This window comes from Acipenser ruthenus, chromosome 1 (genome assembly GCF_902713425.1).
Source record: "Acipenser ruthenus chromosome 1, fAciRut3.2 maternal haplotype, whole genome shotgun sequence".
NCBI classification, from domain to species: domain Eukaryota; kingdom Metazoa; phylum Chordata; class Actinopteri; order Acipenseriformes; family Acipenseridae; genus Acipenser; species Acipenser ruthenus.
In genome coordinates this window covers 4,244,766-4,261,331 of record NC_081189.1, presented here as the reverse complement: position 1 = coordinate 4,261,331, position 16,566 = coordinate 4,244,766, and the positions used below count along the sequence as shown (strand labels likewise).

The window sequence follows — 16,566 nt, the reverse complement described above, 5'->3', positions numbered from 1 at the left end:
GCGTGAACATGTACCTCAATGCAGCAGTATTTGCAGCGCTATGCGTCTTCTGCCTCATCTGACCAACTTCTGTTATTTTTGCTTTTTGTATACTTCGAAACATTTGTTTTCTTTTAAATATTCATAAACTGATTTATGTTTTCTTCCCATTCCTCATCCTCTAAAAATATTATATTTTTGTGCAAGTATTTCAATTTCGTTTTTGATCAAACTAGTAGTCACCATGCCGAACAATTGCCACAATAATCAGACTTTGATTGGCCAACATAATCAGGTGATAATGTGTTTGTGAAGTGACAGAGAACCACGTCTCAACGTTATTTGATCCTCTGATGTCTAAATGTTGGCTGTATCCCAGGATACAGTGTAGGGCTGCTTATTACAATATAATGTTATAATGAGTCTAAATAAAACAGCATTTTAATCAAAATATTGTGTATTTCCTAGAAAACAGTTCCGGAAAAAATTTGAATAATATACAAAAATCGGGTTTAAATCAGTAAAAATTGACATCCTGTTAAAAAAAGGTAACACTTTATATTAAGGTGCTGCTTATTAATGTTTTATAAATGTTTTATAGATGCTCAATAACTATGTTATAGAGTGTCAATAAAGCATTATACAGACGTGCTCAAATTTGTTGGTACCCTTACAGCTCATTGAAATAATGCTTCATTCCTCCTGAAAAGTGATGAAATTAAAAGCTATTTTATCATGTATACCTGCATGCCTTTGGTATTTCATAGAATAAAGCAAAGAAGCTGTGAAAAGAGATGAATTATTGCTTATTCTACAAAGATATTCTAAAATGGCCTGGACACATTTGTTGGTACCCCTTAGAAAAGATAATAAATAATTGGATTATAGTGATATTTCAAACTGATTAGTTTCTTTAATTAGTATCACACATGTCTCCAATCTTGTAATCAGTCATTCAGCCTATTTAAATGAAGAAAAGTAGTCACTGTGCTGTTTGGTATCATTGTGTGCACCACACTGAACATGGACCAGAGAAAGCAAAGGAGAGAGTTGTCTGAGGAGATCAGAAAGAAAATAATAGACAAGCATGGTAAAGGTAAAGGCTACAAGACCATCTCCAAGCAGCTTGATGTTCCTGTGACAACAGTTGCAAATATTATTAAGAAGTTTAAGGTCCATGGAACTGTAGCCAACCTCCCTGGGCTCGGCCGCAAGAGGAAAATCGACCCCAGATTGAACAGAAGGATAGTGCGAATGGTAGAAAAAGAACCAAGGATAACTGCCAGAGATACAAGCTGAACTCCAAGGTGAAGGTACGTCAGTTTCTGATCACACCATCCGTCGCTTTTTGAGCGAAAGTGGGCTCCATGGAAGAAGACCCAGGAGGACTCCACTTTTGAAAGAAAAACATAAAAAAGCCAGACTGGAATTTGCTAAAATGCATATTGACAAGCGACAATCCTTCTGGGAGAATGTCCTTTGGACAGATGAGTCAAAACTGGAGCTTTTTGGCAAGTCACATCAGCTCTATGTTCACAGACGAAAAAATGAAGCTTTCAAAGAAAAGAACACCATACCTACAGTGAAACATGGAGGAGGCTCGGTTATGTTTTGGGGCTGCTTTGCTGCACCTGGCACAGGGTGCCTTGAATCTGTGCAGGGCACAATGAAATCTCAAGACTTTCAAGGCATTCTGGAGCGAAACGTACTGCCCAGTGTCAGAAAGCTCTGTCTCAGTCGCAGGTCATGGGTCCTCCAACAGGATAATGACCCAAAACACACAGCTAAAAGCACCCAAGAATGGATAAGAACAAAACATTGGACTATTCTGAAGTGGCCTTCTATGAGACCTGATCTGAATCCTATCGAACATCTATGGAAAGAGCTGAAACTTGCAGTCTGGAGAAGGCACCCATCAAACCTGAGACAGCTGGAGCAGTTTGCTCAGGAAGAGTGGGCCAAACTACCTGTTAACAGGTGCAGAAGTCTCATTGAGAGCTACAGAAAACGTTTGATTGCAGTGATTGCCTCTAAAGGCTGTGCAACAAAATATTAGGTTAGCGGTCCCATCATTTTTGTCCATGCCATTTTCATTTGTTTTATTATTTACAATATTATGTTGAATAAAAAATCAAAAGCAATGGAATAAACAATGGTGGATGCCAATTACTTTTGTCAGTTTCAAGTTATTTCAGAGAAAATTGTGCATTCTTCGTTTTTTGTGGAGGGGTACCAACAAATTTGAGCACGTCTGTAGATGGTCTATAACCATGCCATAGCCATATATAGAGTTACAGTTGTATATAGGGGAAAGTTTTAGCCACCTATTCTACTTTGGGATGTTTACATGTAATTATGTATATGGCTATTGCCTGGTTATAACCCATCTATAATGCTTTAGTAATTGTATTGTAACACTTGAAATGTATTGTAAAAAATTTGAAATTTACTTGTATTGTAACACTTGAAATGTATTTGCTTACGATTGTAAGTCGCCCTGGATAAGGGCGTCTGCTAAGAAATAAATAATAATAATAATAAGTAACACTCTATAACATAGTTATTATGCATATATTATACATTTATAAAACCTTTGTAAAACATTAATAAACTGCACCTTAATATAAAGTGTTACCAAAAAAAAATCCTGTAATTTTCCTGTAAAATTCAGAATAAACCGGAAATGCGGAACACTACATATACTGTACAGATGGTAAGTGTGATGTAGAACTTTCCATAGATTGAATTTGGTGAAGGGTAACAATGAGCTTTTAAATTCAGTAATTATATGAAAGGGTGCGTTTCTGTTTTACTCAGTTCATTTTTTATTTTATGAAAACTATGTTCTCCAGTCAGGTCAAAGTGATATAAATGATGTGCAAATTAGTCTTTTGTCTGTGGCTCTTTATTTTTAGACTATGCAGTGTTTTATCAAACTTCGATTTAGCTTTAGGTTTATAATCTCTTGGCTGTCTACAGTGGCTTAATCTTGCTTTTTTACATTTCAGGTATCATAACCCTTTCTAGCTACAGCATCATAAAAACATTTCCCTATTAAGACATTTTTGTAAATGCATTTGAATTTCTCAGTTTTTGCCAATAACATTTTGTGTATGTCTTCTGCCCTTAAGAACTAGATTGGATGAGTTACTTTAAACACAAGGTAATCCTGAATATATGCTCTATAAAAAAAGTGGGACACTGAAGCTTGTTTTGAGAAAAAATAGGCAGTATGGTTGATACAGCTGTTATTCTTTCACAAGTGGTAAGGGATCTTTAATGTCCATAAAGTACAGGGCATATTGGATTTACAGAAGGACATCTCATCACCAGCATACCACCCTTAGACATGCATCATGGTAGATGGACTTGGTCCAGGAGAGTGCTCTAATCAGAACTGACTCAATCACAGTTTGGCACATAAGTGGTATTGTAGTGGTCTTAACAAAAGGCTAGGAGAACTTGTGGTGTAATTTAAGTGATGATGTGGAGATAATAACCTAGTAATTATCTGAAATTAATCTGAGCTTTATTGCAAATTCTCTCCAGGGCTCTTTCTAATTATTTTTTGAAAATGTCAGCCAGCCTAGTGTACAATATGAAAAAAAGTTTGATCTTTTGCAGGCAAATTGGATATTCTGCTAATCTATTCCACTGCTCTTGGAAGGTCTTTAACATAGAAACTAATCTATCCTGAGATTGTCCAGTAACCCCTGATGTTACATGAGTCATTAACATACCTTCTTGAGTTTTACATTGTGAAAATGACTTAATATAGGTATTGCATACCTTTATGGGCATTGTTAGTACCGCAGACTCTGCCAAAGCAAGTGTTTCAGTGAATAAAATATACAAGAAAGAATTTATTAAGCAGTTAATTCGTTTTCAGATTCTTATTATAACTACTAAATTTAGTCTTCAATAAATCAAATTATATGAAAATGTTTTCATACTTTTTTTTTCCATTAACGGAAAGACACTATTTTTGGCCAACTAAATCTGGATGAGACTGCCAGAAAAAGCAACAAGATCAGACCACTGTTCTTTTTAAGTCACTACATTTGTTTCTATTCAGTTGTATAAAATGTGTCCACATCAGTGAGATTTGTATAAATGTCACTAGGGTTTTATTTTTTATTTTTATTATATAATTATAAGTTAACAATGCTGTTATTCTATCTACTGTCTGGCTTCCTAGAATGCAGTAGAGCAACTATTTCAAAGCAGCACAGTCTGACTATGCAAATGGAATTGGTGTTAACCTCTCAATCAAATTGAAGCCTCTTTCTTTTAGCACATGTTCTATCAAGACTGTCTATCCCCTGCTCTACACAATATATATGTTTACTAACACTCACTTTAATTTTAACAGGAAGCAGTCAACTGAAGCAGTTCAAACTAAAACAACAGAGAGGTTCACAAATTCCCACTAGCTAATATTCTGTATTTTTGGTTTTTGGCAGCATTGATTAGCTAACAGATTCCTGAGTAATTAAGACATGTTTATAATACCAAATATGTGTCAGTGCAATATTATAACCTTAAGGTACAACCAGAATAATTTAGTAAACTAGATTTACAGTCAACACAATGGTGTGCCAACTGATATGGTTTATGATATGGTTTATAAGTTGATAAATGAGAAATTATGATAGATTAAGCCTGTCCTTAATTGCCAGTTTATGACAGGAGATAAGGCTTCTCATTTACTGGTTTGTGTACTGCAGAGAAGGTATGTCAGCGACCTCACAAACTACAGGTGGCAGAGACTGAGGATCAAACTTGTGTCTCCCATTTCAGAGGCTAATGGCTGGTTCATACTTCAATCGCTCTCTGTCTCTGAGGGAGGTTTCTAGCATTCCAAGGCTACCCGGTCATAACTCTGAAGTATAGACCAGCCTTTAAAAGAAATAAATGAATATATATATATATATATATATATATATATATATATATATATACAGACGTGCTCAAATTTGTTGGTACCCTTACAGCTCATTGAAATAATGCTTCATTCCTCCTGAAAAGTGATGAAATTAAAAGCTATTTTATCATGTATACCTGCATGCCTTTGGTATGTCATAGAATAAAGCAAAGAAGCTGTGAAAAGAGATGAATTATTGCTTATTCTACAAAGATATTCTAAAATGGCCTGGACACATTTGTTGGTACCCCTTAGAAAAGATAATAAATAATTGGATTATAGTGATATTTCAAACTAATTAGTTTCTTTAATTAGTATCACACATGTCTCCAATCTTGTAATCAGTCATTCAGCCTATTTAAATGGAGAAAAGTAGTCACTGTGCTGTTTGGTATCATTGTGTGCACCACACTGAACATGGACCAGAGAAAGCAAAGGAGAGAGTTGTCTGAGGAGATCAGAAAGAAAATAATAGACAAGCATGGTAAAGGTAAAGGCTACAAGACCATCTCCAAGCAGCTTGATGTTCCTGTGACAACAGTTGCAAATATTATTAAGAAGTTTAAGGTCCATGGAACTGTAGCCAACCTCCCTGGGCGCGGCCGCAAGAGGAAAATCGACCCCAGAGTGAACAGAAGGATAGTGCGAATGGTAGAAAAAGAACCAAGGATAACTGCCAAAGAGATACAAGCTGAACTCCAAGGTGAAGGTACGTCAGTTTCTGATCGCACCATCCGTCGCTTTTTGAGCAAAAGTGGGCTCCATGGAAGAAGACCCAGGAGGACTCCACTTTTGAAAGAAAAACATAAAAAAGCCAGACTGGAATTTGCTAAAATGCATATTGACAAGCCACAATCCTTCTGGGAGAATGTCCTTTGGAGAGATGAGTCAAAACTGGAGCTTTTTGGCAAGTCACATCAGCTCTATGTTCACAGACGAAAAAATGAAGCTTTCAAAGAAAAGAACACCATACCTACAGTGAAACATGGAGGAGGCTCGGTTATGTTTTGGGCCTGCTTTGCTGCGCCTGGCACAGGGTGCCTTGAATCTGTGCAGGGCACAATGAAATCTCAAGACTATCAAGGCATTCTGGAGCGAAATGTACTGCCCAGTGTCAGAAAGCTCTGTCTCAGTCGCAGGTCATGGGTCCTCCAACAGGATAATGACCCAAAACACACAGCTAAAAGCACCCAAGAATGGATAAGAACAAAACATTGGACTATTCTGAAGTGGCCTTCTATGAGACCTGATCTGAATCCTATCGAACATCTATGGAAAGAGCTGAAACTTGCAGTCTGGAGAAGGCACCCATCAAACCTGAGACAGCTGGAGCAGTTTGCTCAGGAAGAGTGGGCCAAACTACCTGTTAACAGGTGCAGAAGTCTCATTGAGAGCTACAGAAAACGTTTGATTGCAGTGATTGCCTCTAAAGGCTGTGCAACAAAATATTAGGTTAGCGGACCCATCATTTTTGTCCATGCCATTTTCATTTGTTTTCTTATTTAAAATATTATGTTGAATAAAAAATCAAAAGCAAAGTCTGATTTCTATTAAATATGGAATAAACAATGGTGGATGCCAATTACTTTTGTCAGTTTCAAGTTATTTCAGAGAAAATTGTGCATTCTTCATTTTTTGTGGAGGGGTACCAACAAATTTGAGCACGTCTGTATATATATATATATGATATTGCATTATTAACAATACTTTTGTCTGGTTTGAACTGACCTCCATGGAAATAAGTAAAATAGACAGAAACAAGTACTGAGCATTTTTGGTATAATAAACCCCGAGCCATGGGTTTGTCTGCTTGTTGCATCTTTCATCTTGTTTTATTGTCTGTGAAACTTAAAAACAGTATTTATAACTGCAATCAAGCATTCAATACAATGTAAATGAGTGTTGTGGTCTGAAACAAAATAATTACAATTGTATTGAAAATGACTATATTTTAAACCAGTTTGGTGCGGCTTGCCTTAAACACTAACATGTCTCTGAACTGTGAAGTCTGGTTTCCAGCTTGATATGCAGAACTTTGATTCATGTTTTGACCAAAAAGAACATACCTCCCTCAGCTGCTGGACCAAAGCTAAGCATGAGTGGATGACTTAACAACTGGGATTAGCGTGCTTTTAATGTTTGCATATTCTTAGCCACATGATTATCATAAACAGTATGAACAAGCTAATGGACCTGACAGCCATAACTGTAAACATAAAAAAACAAACACACCCAAGGACATCATAATACAGCAGATTCTCACATAACTGGATCTTATTAGTCTGGTATTTTTACTGTACTGTGTTACTGCAATTTGAACACACGGCATGTACTGCAGCTGCCCATAGCAGACAGACAGTCCTGGAATGGATTCCCTTCTTACTGCTCTACAGTAAGTGTTATGATATGAAGTCATAAATTGAATTTAGAGCCTTTGCTGTGATCCTTCACACTCTGATCTCACAAACTAACTAAGTCATGGAGGGAACTGGCGATAAGGTGAACTAGATGACACACAAGGACTGAGGGAAACCTCTGCGCTTCAGAGCCAGCTCATGCCATTTCCAATCTGTTTCAGATGTTCTTGTGATAAGTGTTTGCACAGTCACACAGTTCAATACAAAACTGGTTCCCTTTACTTTCGTTGTAAATCTGAAGTAGTTTGGGACTCCCCGTTTCGTGTAATCTTTACATTACAAATCCCATTCATATATGTTCCAACTTACTTCCCAACAACACATGTTTAGTTCGGTTCAAGACATTTCTTTTGATAACAGTTTCTTACAGAAACATTGCAAATCAGTTGTATGTTTTTTTCTTTCTTTTTTCTAGGAATAAAAAGTTTAGGTATTGAAAATGCCAGCAGTTTCAAGATCATCATAATTACATTTGATTCAGCTGAGATGCAGGTTTCATCCGTGGCAGTAGTATATCTGTGTGGGTATAATTACACGTTCAGTGGTATAACTGCATGGTTGAGGGTATATTGACATAATTTGGATTGGATTTCTGTTGCTGTGTAATAAATCAATGGCAATCATGACATGTTTTGTATATAATAAAAGCTGTATTTCAGTAACTACGAAGCAGTTGCACTAATTACCACAACTGACACACCCCACTCACCATCACATTTAAAGATATGTAAGAAACTTTCCCCCTGTGACTTCACAGGCTGCTCTCCAGCATTGCCTGTCTGGAGCAGCATGCAGCTGTTTGACATGAGAGATTCCTGCTTCTTGTGTTCCGTGGCTATCTCTGAAGTAAGCCATGAGGCATATTTTCCTATCAAAAATGCTTACATCTAATAACTGTGGAAAAGCACATTATCTCATAAGTGCATTTGCTTCAAAGATCCTTTGTTTTCTCCAGATTAACAGTGGTATATAGAATTTTGCCCTGTTATTAAGACCTTGGGGTACACAGCAGGGGGTAGGTTGGCAATGGTCCCAAACCCTGGGTTAGCTCACATAGCGTTGTGTCACACAGTAATATCACATAATTGCCAAAAAAAACATGATTATGCTTATTTAACTCGCACCTTGTTTCTATGGTGAGTCTAGGTCAAACCAGAGATTAAGCAAAGCAAGTTTTGAGTTCATTTATGGGGACACTTCTTTTTGGCAGAACTCAAATGGTTAAAAATAAAAAGCATAATGGACTGCCATCTAATTACTAATCACTAATTGTCAACTCAATTTAGGAGATTTGCAAAAATAGATTATCTACAACCGCCTTATAAACAAAATATGATTTAGTTTTCCTGTTCTCTTGAGTCCAAGCTGGTTTCTATGGAAACAGGCCTAGACCCAACAAGAAATACAATGAAGTAAGGAGACCCCCGGGGAAATGTATACATGCTGGAAGTGCCTCAGGCCTGAACTCTAAGGGTAAGTAGACTTGTCAGAAACAAGCTTAAGAGCCGCTGTGTACAGAACTGCAGCTGGTAGTAGATAATGCAGGTCTCTTTCTCTTTAAAGAAAAAGCCTGCTGTTTTCTTTCAGGTAGGGGAGTATGAGAACACGAACATTAGGCCACAGTAAACTCAGGAGGAGATAAATCTGGTTTCCTGCAGCAGGCTGGGAAAACTTCAGTGAAAGACCCAGAGAGGTGACATCATTTGCACTCACTGGCTTTCACAACATGTGTTACCCAGGCCTCTGGATATGGAGCTAAGGAACCAGGGAAACCAGAGCTAGACAAGGCTGTATTGACTGAAACCTCACATGTTCCCATTTAGAAAACACCAGCCTTGCGTGAACATTCCCTCAAACATCTTTTTAGTTCCAAAAGCTACTTGCTAAAAGGAATCATTAAGGGTCCCTTTATGGGACAATAGCAGAAATGTAGAGATTGAAAAGGCCAACAATAAAAAAAAAAAGAATTGTGGAGAAATACCAAAAAACAACATGCTGGGAAAGGCATGGGAAAAGCTTCAATGAAAATGTCCCCTTGTTACTAAGAAACCTGATCTTACCTTTGAAGCAGTAGGCGCCAAACTTTGTTGTGGGATTAGGAAAGCCAGTCTGGTTCATGTATCGGTATAGAGTCCTCACACCAAGCAGGCCGCCTCCGCACTGGGTCCTGGCAACAGAAATGGGGTAGCGGGCACTGCCGTCAGACAGCCAGCCGTAATCACACCTGTCAAGGCCTTGCCTCCAGGCTCCGTGCAGCTGGCCGGGGTTTGCCAGAACTGCATCCCTTTTCCTGCACTCTATCCTGGCTTCTTCGAGGGTGAGTTTAGACGGAGCTGCTGCATAAAATACTTCACCTGGATAGGGAGGTAAAACAAACTGTCAGACACGACTGCCAAACAGCTGTTACTTCTTTAAATGTGTTTGAGAAACTAGTGCCGTTTGGTAAATGGATCAAAACATTTGAGCTAATTTTGATTTCCATCTCTTTCTAAAAATGCTTTAGCAGCCTGTTCCCTTAGGGTAAAACAACCGAATGTCTTTGAAAACAACAATTTATAATTCTGAAATGTATTTATGTAGACATAAAGCAGTGGTGATAAATCTTGCATGTGGTCAGGGGCTCAAGTTAGTGAAAGCCTCAATGAAACAGTAGTGTAACCATATTACTTGATTGAATAAAAAATAAAAAACTCAAATACTCTTCACTGTTTTTTTCAGTGCTTCTATGAAGCATGTAGACAATTATTCTTCATACCAATTACCTGGTAGCAGCAAACCATTAAAACACTCAGTGTAAGGGTTAAGGTGTGTGGTGAGAAGCCCTTCCCATGTTTTACAAACTAATGATACTTAACATGTTCTTGTTTACTTTTTAAAGTAGGACTTAAGTTCAAGTAAAATAATCTATTTGAATTACAACATTAAACAGCAGTTTCTACATTACACCTACATCATTTCATGTGGTAACTAACAGTGCCCTTTGTGGTTTCCAGGTTACCTACAGCAACTTGACCACTTATAGCTCCAGAGAAATGTTCAAATAAACAAAGAGAAAGCATTTGCATTCCCCCTTCGCTGGGTTCACCATATCAAATGTTCTTCGACACTACAGAGCTTGGCAGTAAGAGGCTCTGCAAACCTGAGTCTGGCAGGGTTAGCATCTCCCAGACCCCAGACATATTAAAAGACAATCACTTAAGAAAGGGCGTTTTATGTTTTGATTACAGGACTGGTGCCAAGAAAATGGTCAGCAAAAATTCAACAGACAGGCCTTCAGTGTCTGGTTCACGGGAACCTGATTCCACGACTGCCTGCCAGCTGACAGAAACCAGGATGATGTTGAGATGGTAGACTATAATGGCGTGTGTGCTAAAGTAGGTCCCCGTCTTCTTTTCTATTCAAAACCCTGGCCTTGGTCCTATAAATCACGAGTTGAAAGAATCCCAGGAATTTCTTCCCTCCTATTGTTTGTAATTGCACTGCAGTAGGAAAGCATCTACCTAATTTACTCAAGAGAAACAGAACGCAATGAGCAGGGCTTGCTTTAGGTGCAGGTTTTTGTCACACGTTTCTTCAGAATATAGTATAGAAAGAATACTTTTTTTATTATTTCTATTTTATCTCAGGTGTCCAGGAATGTCTTGCACCTGTTTGAGACCTGCACTGGAATTTACCCATGACAACAGGTTAACAACCCCCTGCTCTTGTCCAGAAGCTATCAATTGAAACTTTAATGTAAATTTTTAGACAGGACATTTGCACTATCAATGCAATTTTTTTTAATAGTAGAAGCCCCGCGGCAGTCATTTTGGCAGTTTTTGGTTTTAAAATTTAATTTTCTCGACTCGTGTAACACATATGGGGCTCCCCTGGAGCAGTCACATTGACGGCCACACAGAAAACAATTGTATTTTGATGATACAGAACGGTATTCTACTTTATTATTTTTATTTACCAGTCCGCAATGTGTTTAGCTGTAATATGATTATTCTCTACTCTCTGCCTGAGTGAATGACTGGCAGTCTATTGTTTTTCAATCAGCCTTTTCAAAGGCAGGAGCCTGCTTGCCAGGTGCGCTTTTTTGGTCAGTCATCAGGACTAGTGAAAAAAAATACCAGGGACCGTGGAGTTTTACAACGCAACAAAATATGGAGTTGATGTTTTGGATCAGATGGCATGGAAGTATAATGTGAAAGCTGGCTCCCGACGGTGGCCTGTTCAGGTGTTTTACAATGTATTGGACCTAGCAGCCATCAACTCCTGGGTACTTTACAAAGAATGCACGAAGAAGAATTTACCAAGGAGAATATATATTTTATAGTTAGCACAGGAACTTTGCAAGAAGCATTTGGAACAGAGGGAGACTGCCAAGCGTGTACCCACAGCTGAAGCTGGCAACCCCGCTGAGAGCCGCAAGAGACGCCAATGCCAGGTTGGCAGGTGCAATAAAAATAAAACTTCGGACAGCACGTGTGGAGAAGCACATTATCTGTGTTGATTGTGAACAGCCTTAGACATTTTTTATAACTTGTTGTGATGCTGCGCTTCTGTTTTCTTCTAAGTTTATTTATCTACATTGTTCAGTTGCTTTTGTGCATCTGATAATAAACCGACTTCTGTTGAAAAGTTAAAAATGTATTGCTATTGTTTCAGTTTTAAAAATATGTATGTTGTAAACCAATGTCTGTTCAGATGTTTATTTATTTACATTTTCTTGTTTTGATTTGTAAAATAAATGTTCATGTATATATATATATAAATATATGATATTTAATATGCTTCAGTTGTTCAGATGTTTATGTCATGTACTCAATAAAAAAAATAAAAAGTAAACTAATTACATCTGACTGTTTCTCCTTTTGTTATACTATTTACATTCTGCAATTGAAACTAGGCAAGAGTAAATCACATTTAATGCCAGATTATGTTACCTTCAATGTATATAAGTGCCCATATTGACCAAATTAAATGTGATCCTAGCAAATTAAAGAATGGTTTAATTCAAATGAGATACATTTTTGTTGGGTTTTATTCAGGAAAAGGGTTGTGGCTGAAAACCATCAGTGACTTCATTCCTGTAAAACGGTTTTGAATTGACTTACATTAATGCTGGCTTGTAGTGGTGGTCTACATGATATTTTTTCAATATCAACTCTATTTAAGTAGGGCAACAAGCCCACTTAGCTGATCCTTTGCCAGGGTTTTCAGTAGAAAATCAGTCCATGGGATTTTCAAGAAGCAACCATTTAAGCATTTAGAAAGTTGAGACTTGTTTTGGCTCGGCTCAGACAGTCAGTTTATGTCTTTATGTAGCACCTGAAATCGTTCATGGAAGCCGAATCTGTCCACTGCCGATGTAAGTAAAACCCGGGCCTCTCAGTTTAGACACTTTCCAGGCACAGTCATTTTATTTGCACATACTAGTAAGCGATGTTTGGCCTAGATCTCTGATTTTAATTAAACCTCTAATACGTCACCATCAGATTTTGAATCCCACATGCGAGGCTAAGAATGTGATTTAATAAAAATGAGGAAAAACAAGGAGATGAACTATGGTTAGCTAGTAAACTTATCTTTACAGGGCCAGAAGAGTTAAGCACTTTGAGTATCACATTTTCATTTCTATTTTTTTAATGCTTATTTTATGTGGAATTATGACCAGCTGCTGAAAGATCAAGTGGTGACATAACTTTGGGTCATAACCAATTTCTTTTTGGATCCTGTGGTTTTTCAACAAATCCACTTTTTCAAAGTTTATTACGAACAATTTGCGATTAAGGACAGGAAGTTTTAGTGTGCTTTTGAACATCATTTTATACTATTATATCACCTTTATTACTTCTCTGAGAGGTCATTTGAAAACCACAAATGGCCCTGGTATTGTAGAATTGCCTAATGGTGGGTATGAGACACAAGAAGTTGAAATAAGGTACACTAATCAACAATAATAGAAAGGCTTTTTTTGGGATAATTGTCTTTCAATTGCCATTAGTAAGTTCTTATGTTATGTAAAGGTGTGTTGCTTGTTTGTTTTTGTGTTGGGGTACACCTCGCCCCTGTGCATATTATGTTTTGCATTTTGTATTTGTTGTAATATTACTTAAAAACATATTGTGCATATAAACTACAATGTTTTGTTGTTATTGTTTTTGCAGCATGGTTAAACTTCCCCACCCATGCTAACCCTGTGCAGATGTGACCGTCTCCAGATTGACTGATTCATTTATTATTCGTCTGGAGACGGTCACATGTATATAAACCTGCAGCCTTGGCTGATCGGGAGAGTGTGTTCGGAGGTGGAACGAGGGTCGGGAGGTAAAGCAAAGTAAAGCTTGTTAAATATAAACAATTGCTACGCGTGCTGGTTAGACACCAGCATGATACTTGTTTGGTTTTGGTTCAGTGTTCTGTTTTGTCTGTTTCTTTTGGCCATCGAGACATTTATTTTGAGTGTTTCGTTTTTGTTTAAACCATTTATTTATTAAATAAAATGTGCAAGCAGCGCTTTCATTACCCCAACACTGTTGTCTGTGTCCACTGTCTTCCAGGTCTGACGTCACCACCAGCCATCCCTGTCACAGTTTTATATCTGGCACATTTACTGTAGTTAACTGTTATTCAAAGCTCTGTTTTCAAAATTACAACAACTGGTAGAGCATATCTTACCTTCAAGCTTGTCAGCAAAACAGTAAACATCATAGGTTTCCTTGGGGTCTCTGATTCCGTAACTTCTGATACCAGGTCGTCCCATTTTATCTCCATAGCAACCTGCCCTAGGCTTGGTGATTGGGTACCTAAAAAGGAAAGAATTGTCAAATGGGGATGATGTAAATAATGTCAAAGATATAACTTAGTGCTTGAGAAATGGGATTAGAGCAGGGAACTAATTTACCTGACTGTCTGATCAGACATCCAGCCAGCGTCACACTGATCAAACCCATCTTCATAGGCGGCAGTGAGCTGTGCCGGGGTTGCGATGGTAGCCCCAATATCCTCGCAGGTTTCTTTAGCTATCTCAAAGTTCAGGGTGTATCTGCTGCTTGGGGCCCGATAGTGAAACACAACGCCTGCAAGACAAGAGCAGTCAAAACCCAACGAACACATCTGTCTCCAACAAACATCCGTCATTGTGAACTGTGGGCAGTTGCAGAAGAAAAAAGCCCACTTGAGAAGGGAATACTCTATAATGAAGTGTGTTCCTTTACACGACTAATAGTTATTTACTTAAAATAACTCCACATCTGAATTTAAAGGATCATCTTCCAAAAATATCCCTTTTTAGACAGTGAATCTATTTGTTGTGCTATACTACATTATACTATACTATTATTATTTGTTTATTTAGCAGACGCCTTTATCCAAGGCAACTTACAGAGACTAGGGTGTGTGAACTATGCATCAGCTTACAATTACGTCTCACCCGAAAGACGGAGCACAAGGAGGTTAAGTGACTTGCTCAGAGTCACACAATGAGTCAGTAGCTGAGGTGGGATTTGAACCGGGGACCTCCTGGTTACAAGCCCTTTTCTTTAACCACTGGACCACACAGCCTCCTACTATACCATTGTACAGAACAATGCACCACAGCACTATGCAAATTAGCTCCCTGGTATCTGTTTTCTATAATAGAAATCTGTTCCTGTTGAAACTTTATGCTGAACATATGGTGCATGTGGCTTGACAAAGCATATGTGAGACAAATTCGAGCTACAGTATATTGTGGGAAAATGAAGCTAACCAGAATCACTATAATTTGGATTCCTGTTGTCCTAACTGAAGTATTGATTTCATTTCCAGTAGTGTCTTAAACATAGAACTGAGTTGAGTGAATCTACCTATCGACACCAGCCATTGGTCAAAATATTCCAAAAGTCTTGGCATACAGCGCTTGAGAGAACTTTCTGGAATGGCCCGACCAATTGGGCTGAAGGATTGCATCATCTTTTTAGTTCTGGAATTAATCCAATCGCCCGATCAGGCCAGTTATCCTTGAATAACATGTCTTATGTTTTTAACATTCCTGAGGAGTTAACATAAATTTTGTTAACTGATGGATTTTATGATGCACCTTGTAGTAACCTAGATATATAAATACAGGCATGGCAAAGTAATGATATGTTGTCTGTTACAACATTCAGAGCGTATGTGTTTGGCCCAGCTTAGCTGAAGCAATGGATGCCAGCTCCAGACCGCCATTAAGTGCCTGGAAACATTGTGTTGCAATATAGTAGAAGCCATTTAGGTAAATGCCCGTGGATGTATGGAGCTCTTCAGGGTAGTGGGGCTGCCACAAGCCACCACGAGATTTTGGTTCAGGGCTATTTTTTTAATGGACCTCTGAAAACGGAACCCCTTGCTTTACCACACAAGTACTTGAGAGCTTTTGGGGGATTAAGTAAGAATACTTAATTAGGATAGATAATAGCGAACTGCCGTCTGAGTACTAGATGATTACAAGAACCAGAAACAACAGAGCTTAAGGCTCAGTGGGAAACGCGTATGTAACCTAATCGCAGTTAACAAGACAAACAGGCATACAGTACCTTGCAAAAAAAGCTTTATGAATACATGTATGGTGTTTTTTTATTTTATTTTATTTTTTTAAATCAGGATATGTTGTCTGTAAAAAGGTAAGCACTTTGAGGGTAGTGCCAGTTTACTGGCATAATGGCTGCCTATTTATATTACTCACTATTAACTAGCTAGATAAACAACTTTACGATAGCCATTCTCATACTTAAAAGTTTTACTACTTTCAAATGAAAAAAGGATGGATCGAACTTCAATAGAGGTTTCAGACATGATTAATGTAATAATTTTACAAGCGGTTCAAGAAGCTGCCATGTGTTCCGTTAAGTTTTCCTCTCCAGACTCCAAACCTTCCCAATTACTGAACGATTCAGCACTCCATGGTACACTGAGGCTTGCAGATTGCTGGACTGTAGTGTGAAGATCACAGCTGGGGGACATGGTGTTTTTTTTCTTTTGCTTTTTTTTTTGCTTTTTTGTATAAAATATTATACAAGTAACTTGAAATCTGCAACTATTTAGGAGATGAGGACAATTAAAAAGGTCAAATTAAGCAAATGATGACTTCAATTAAGGGTTTAGTTAAGTAATTGAAAGCTCATTTGGAATAAAAACCAGAAGACACTGGGGACCCAGGGAAGCTCTGATGTACAGTATCTGTATAAATATATCTGACTTACCAGCCACATCCAGTGCCACTGTGTCCTGGGTGTCTTC

General features: G+C 37.9%; 1 protein-coding gene across 1 annotated transcript in view; it reads right to left on the bottom strand.

Moving 5' to 3' along the window:
* LOC117403976 (versican core protein) overlaps positions 1-16,566 on the bottom strand; it is a 59,195-nt gene that overhangs the window by 37,167 nt on the left and 5,462 nt on the right. The window contains exons 4-7 of the mRNA XM_034006524.3: positions 16,530-16,566; positions 14,213-14,387; positions 13,987-14,114; positions 9,381-9,674 (exon numbers count right to left, since the gene is read on the bottom strand). The exon at positions 16,530-16,566 is cut by the window's right edge and continues 338 nt beyond it. Of these exons, the coding sequence (XP_033862415.3) occupies positions 9,381-9,674; positions 13,987-14,114; positions 14,213-14,387; positions 16,530-16,566 (634 nt within the window). The remainder of the gene's footprint in view (positions 1-9,380; positions 9,675-13,986; positions 14,115-14,212; positions 14,388-16,529) is intronic.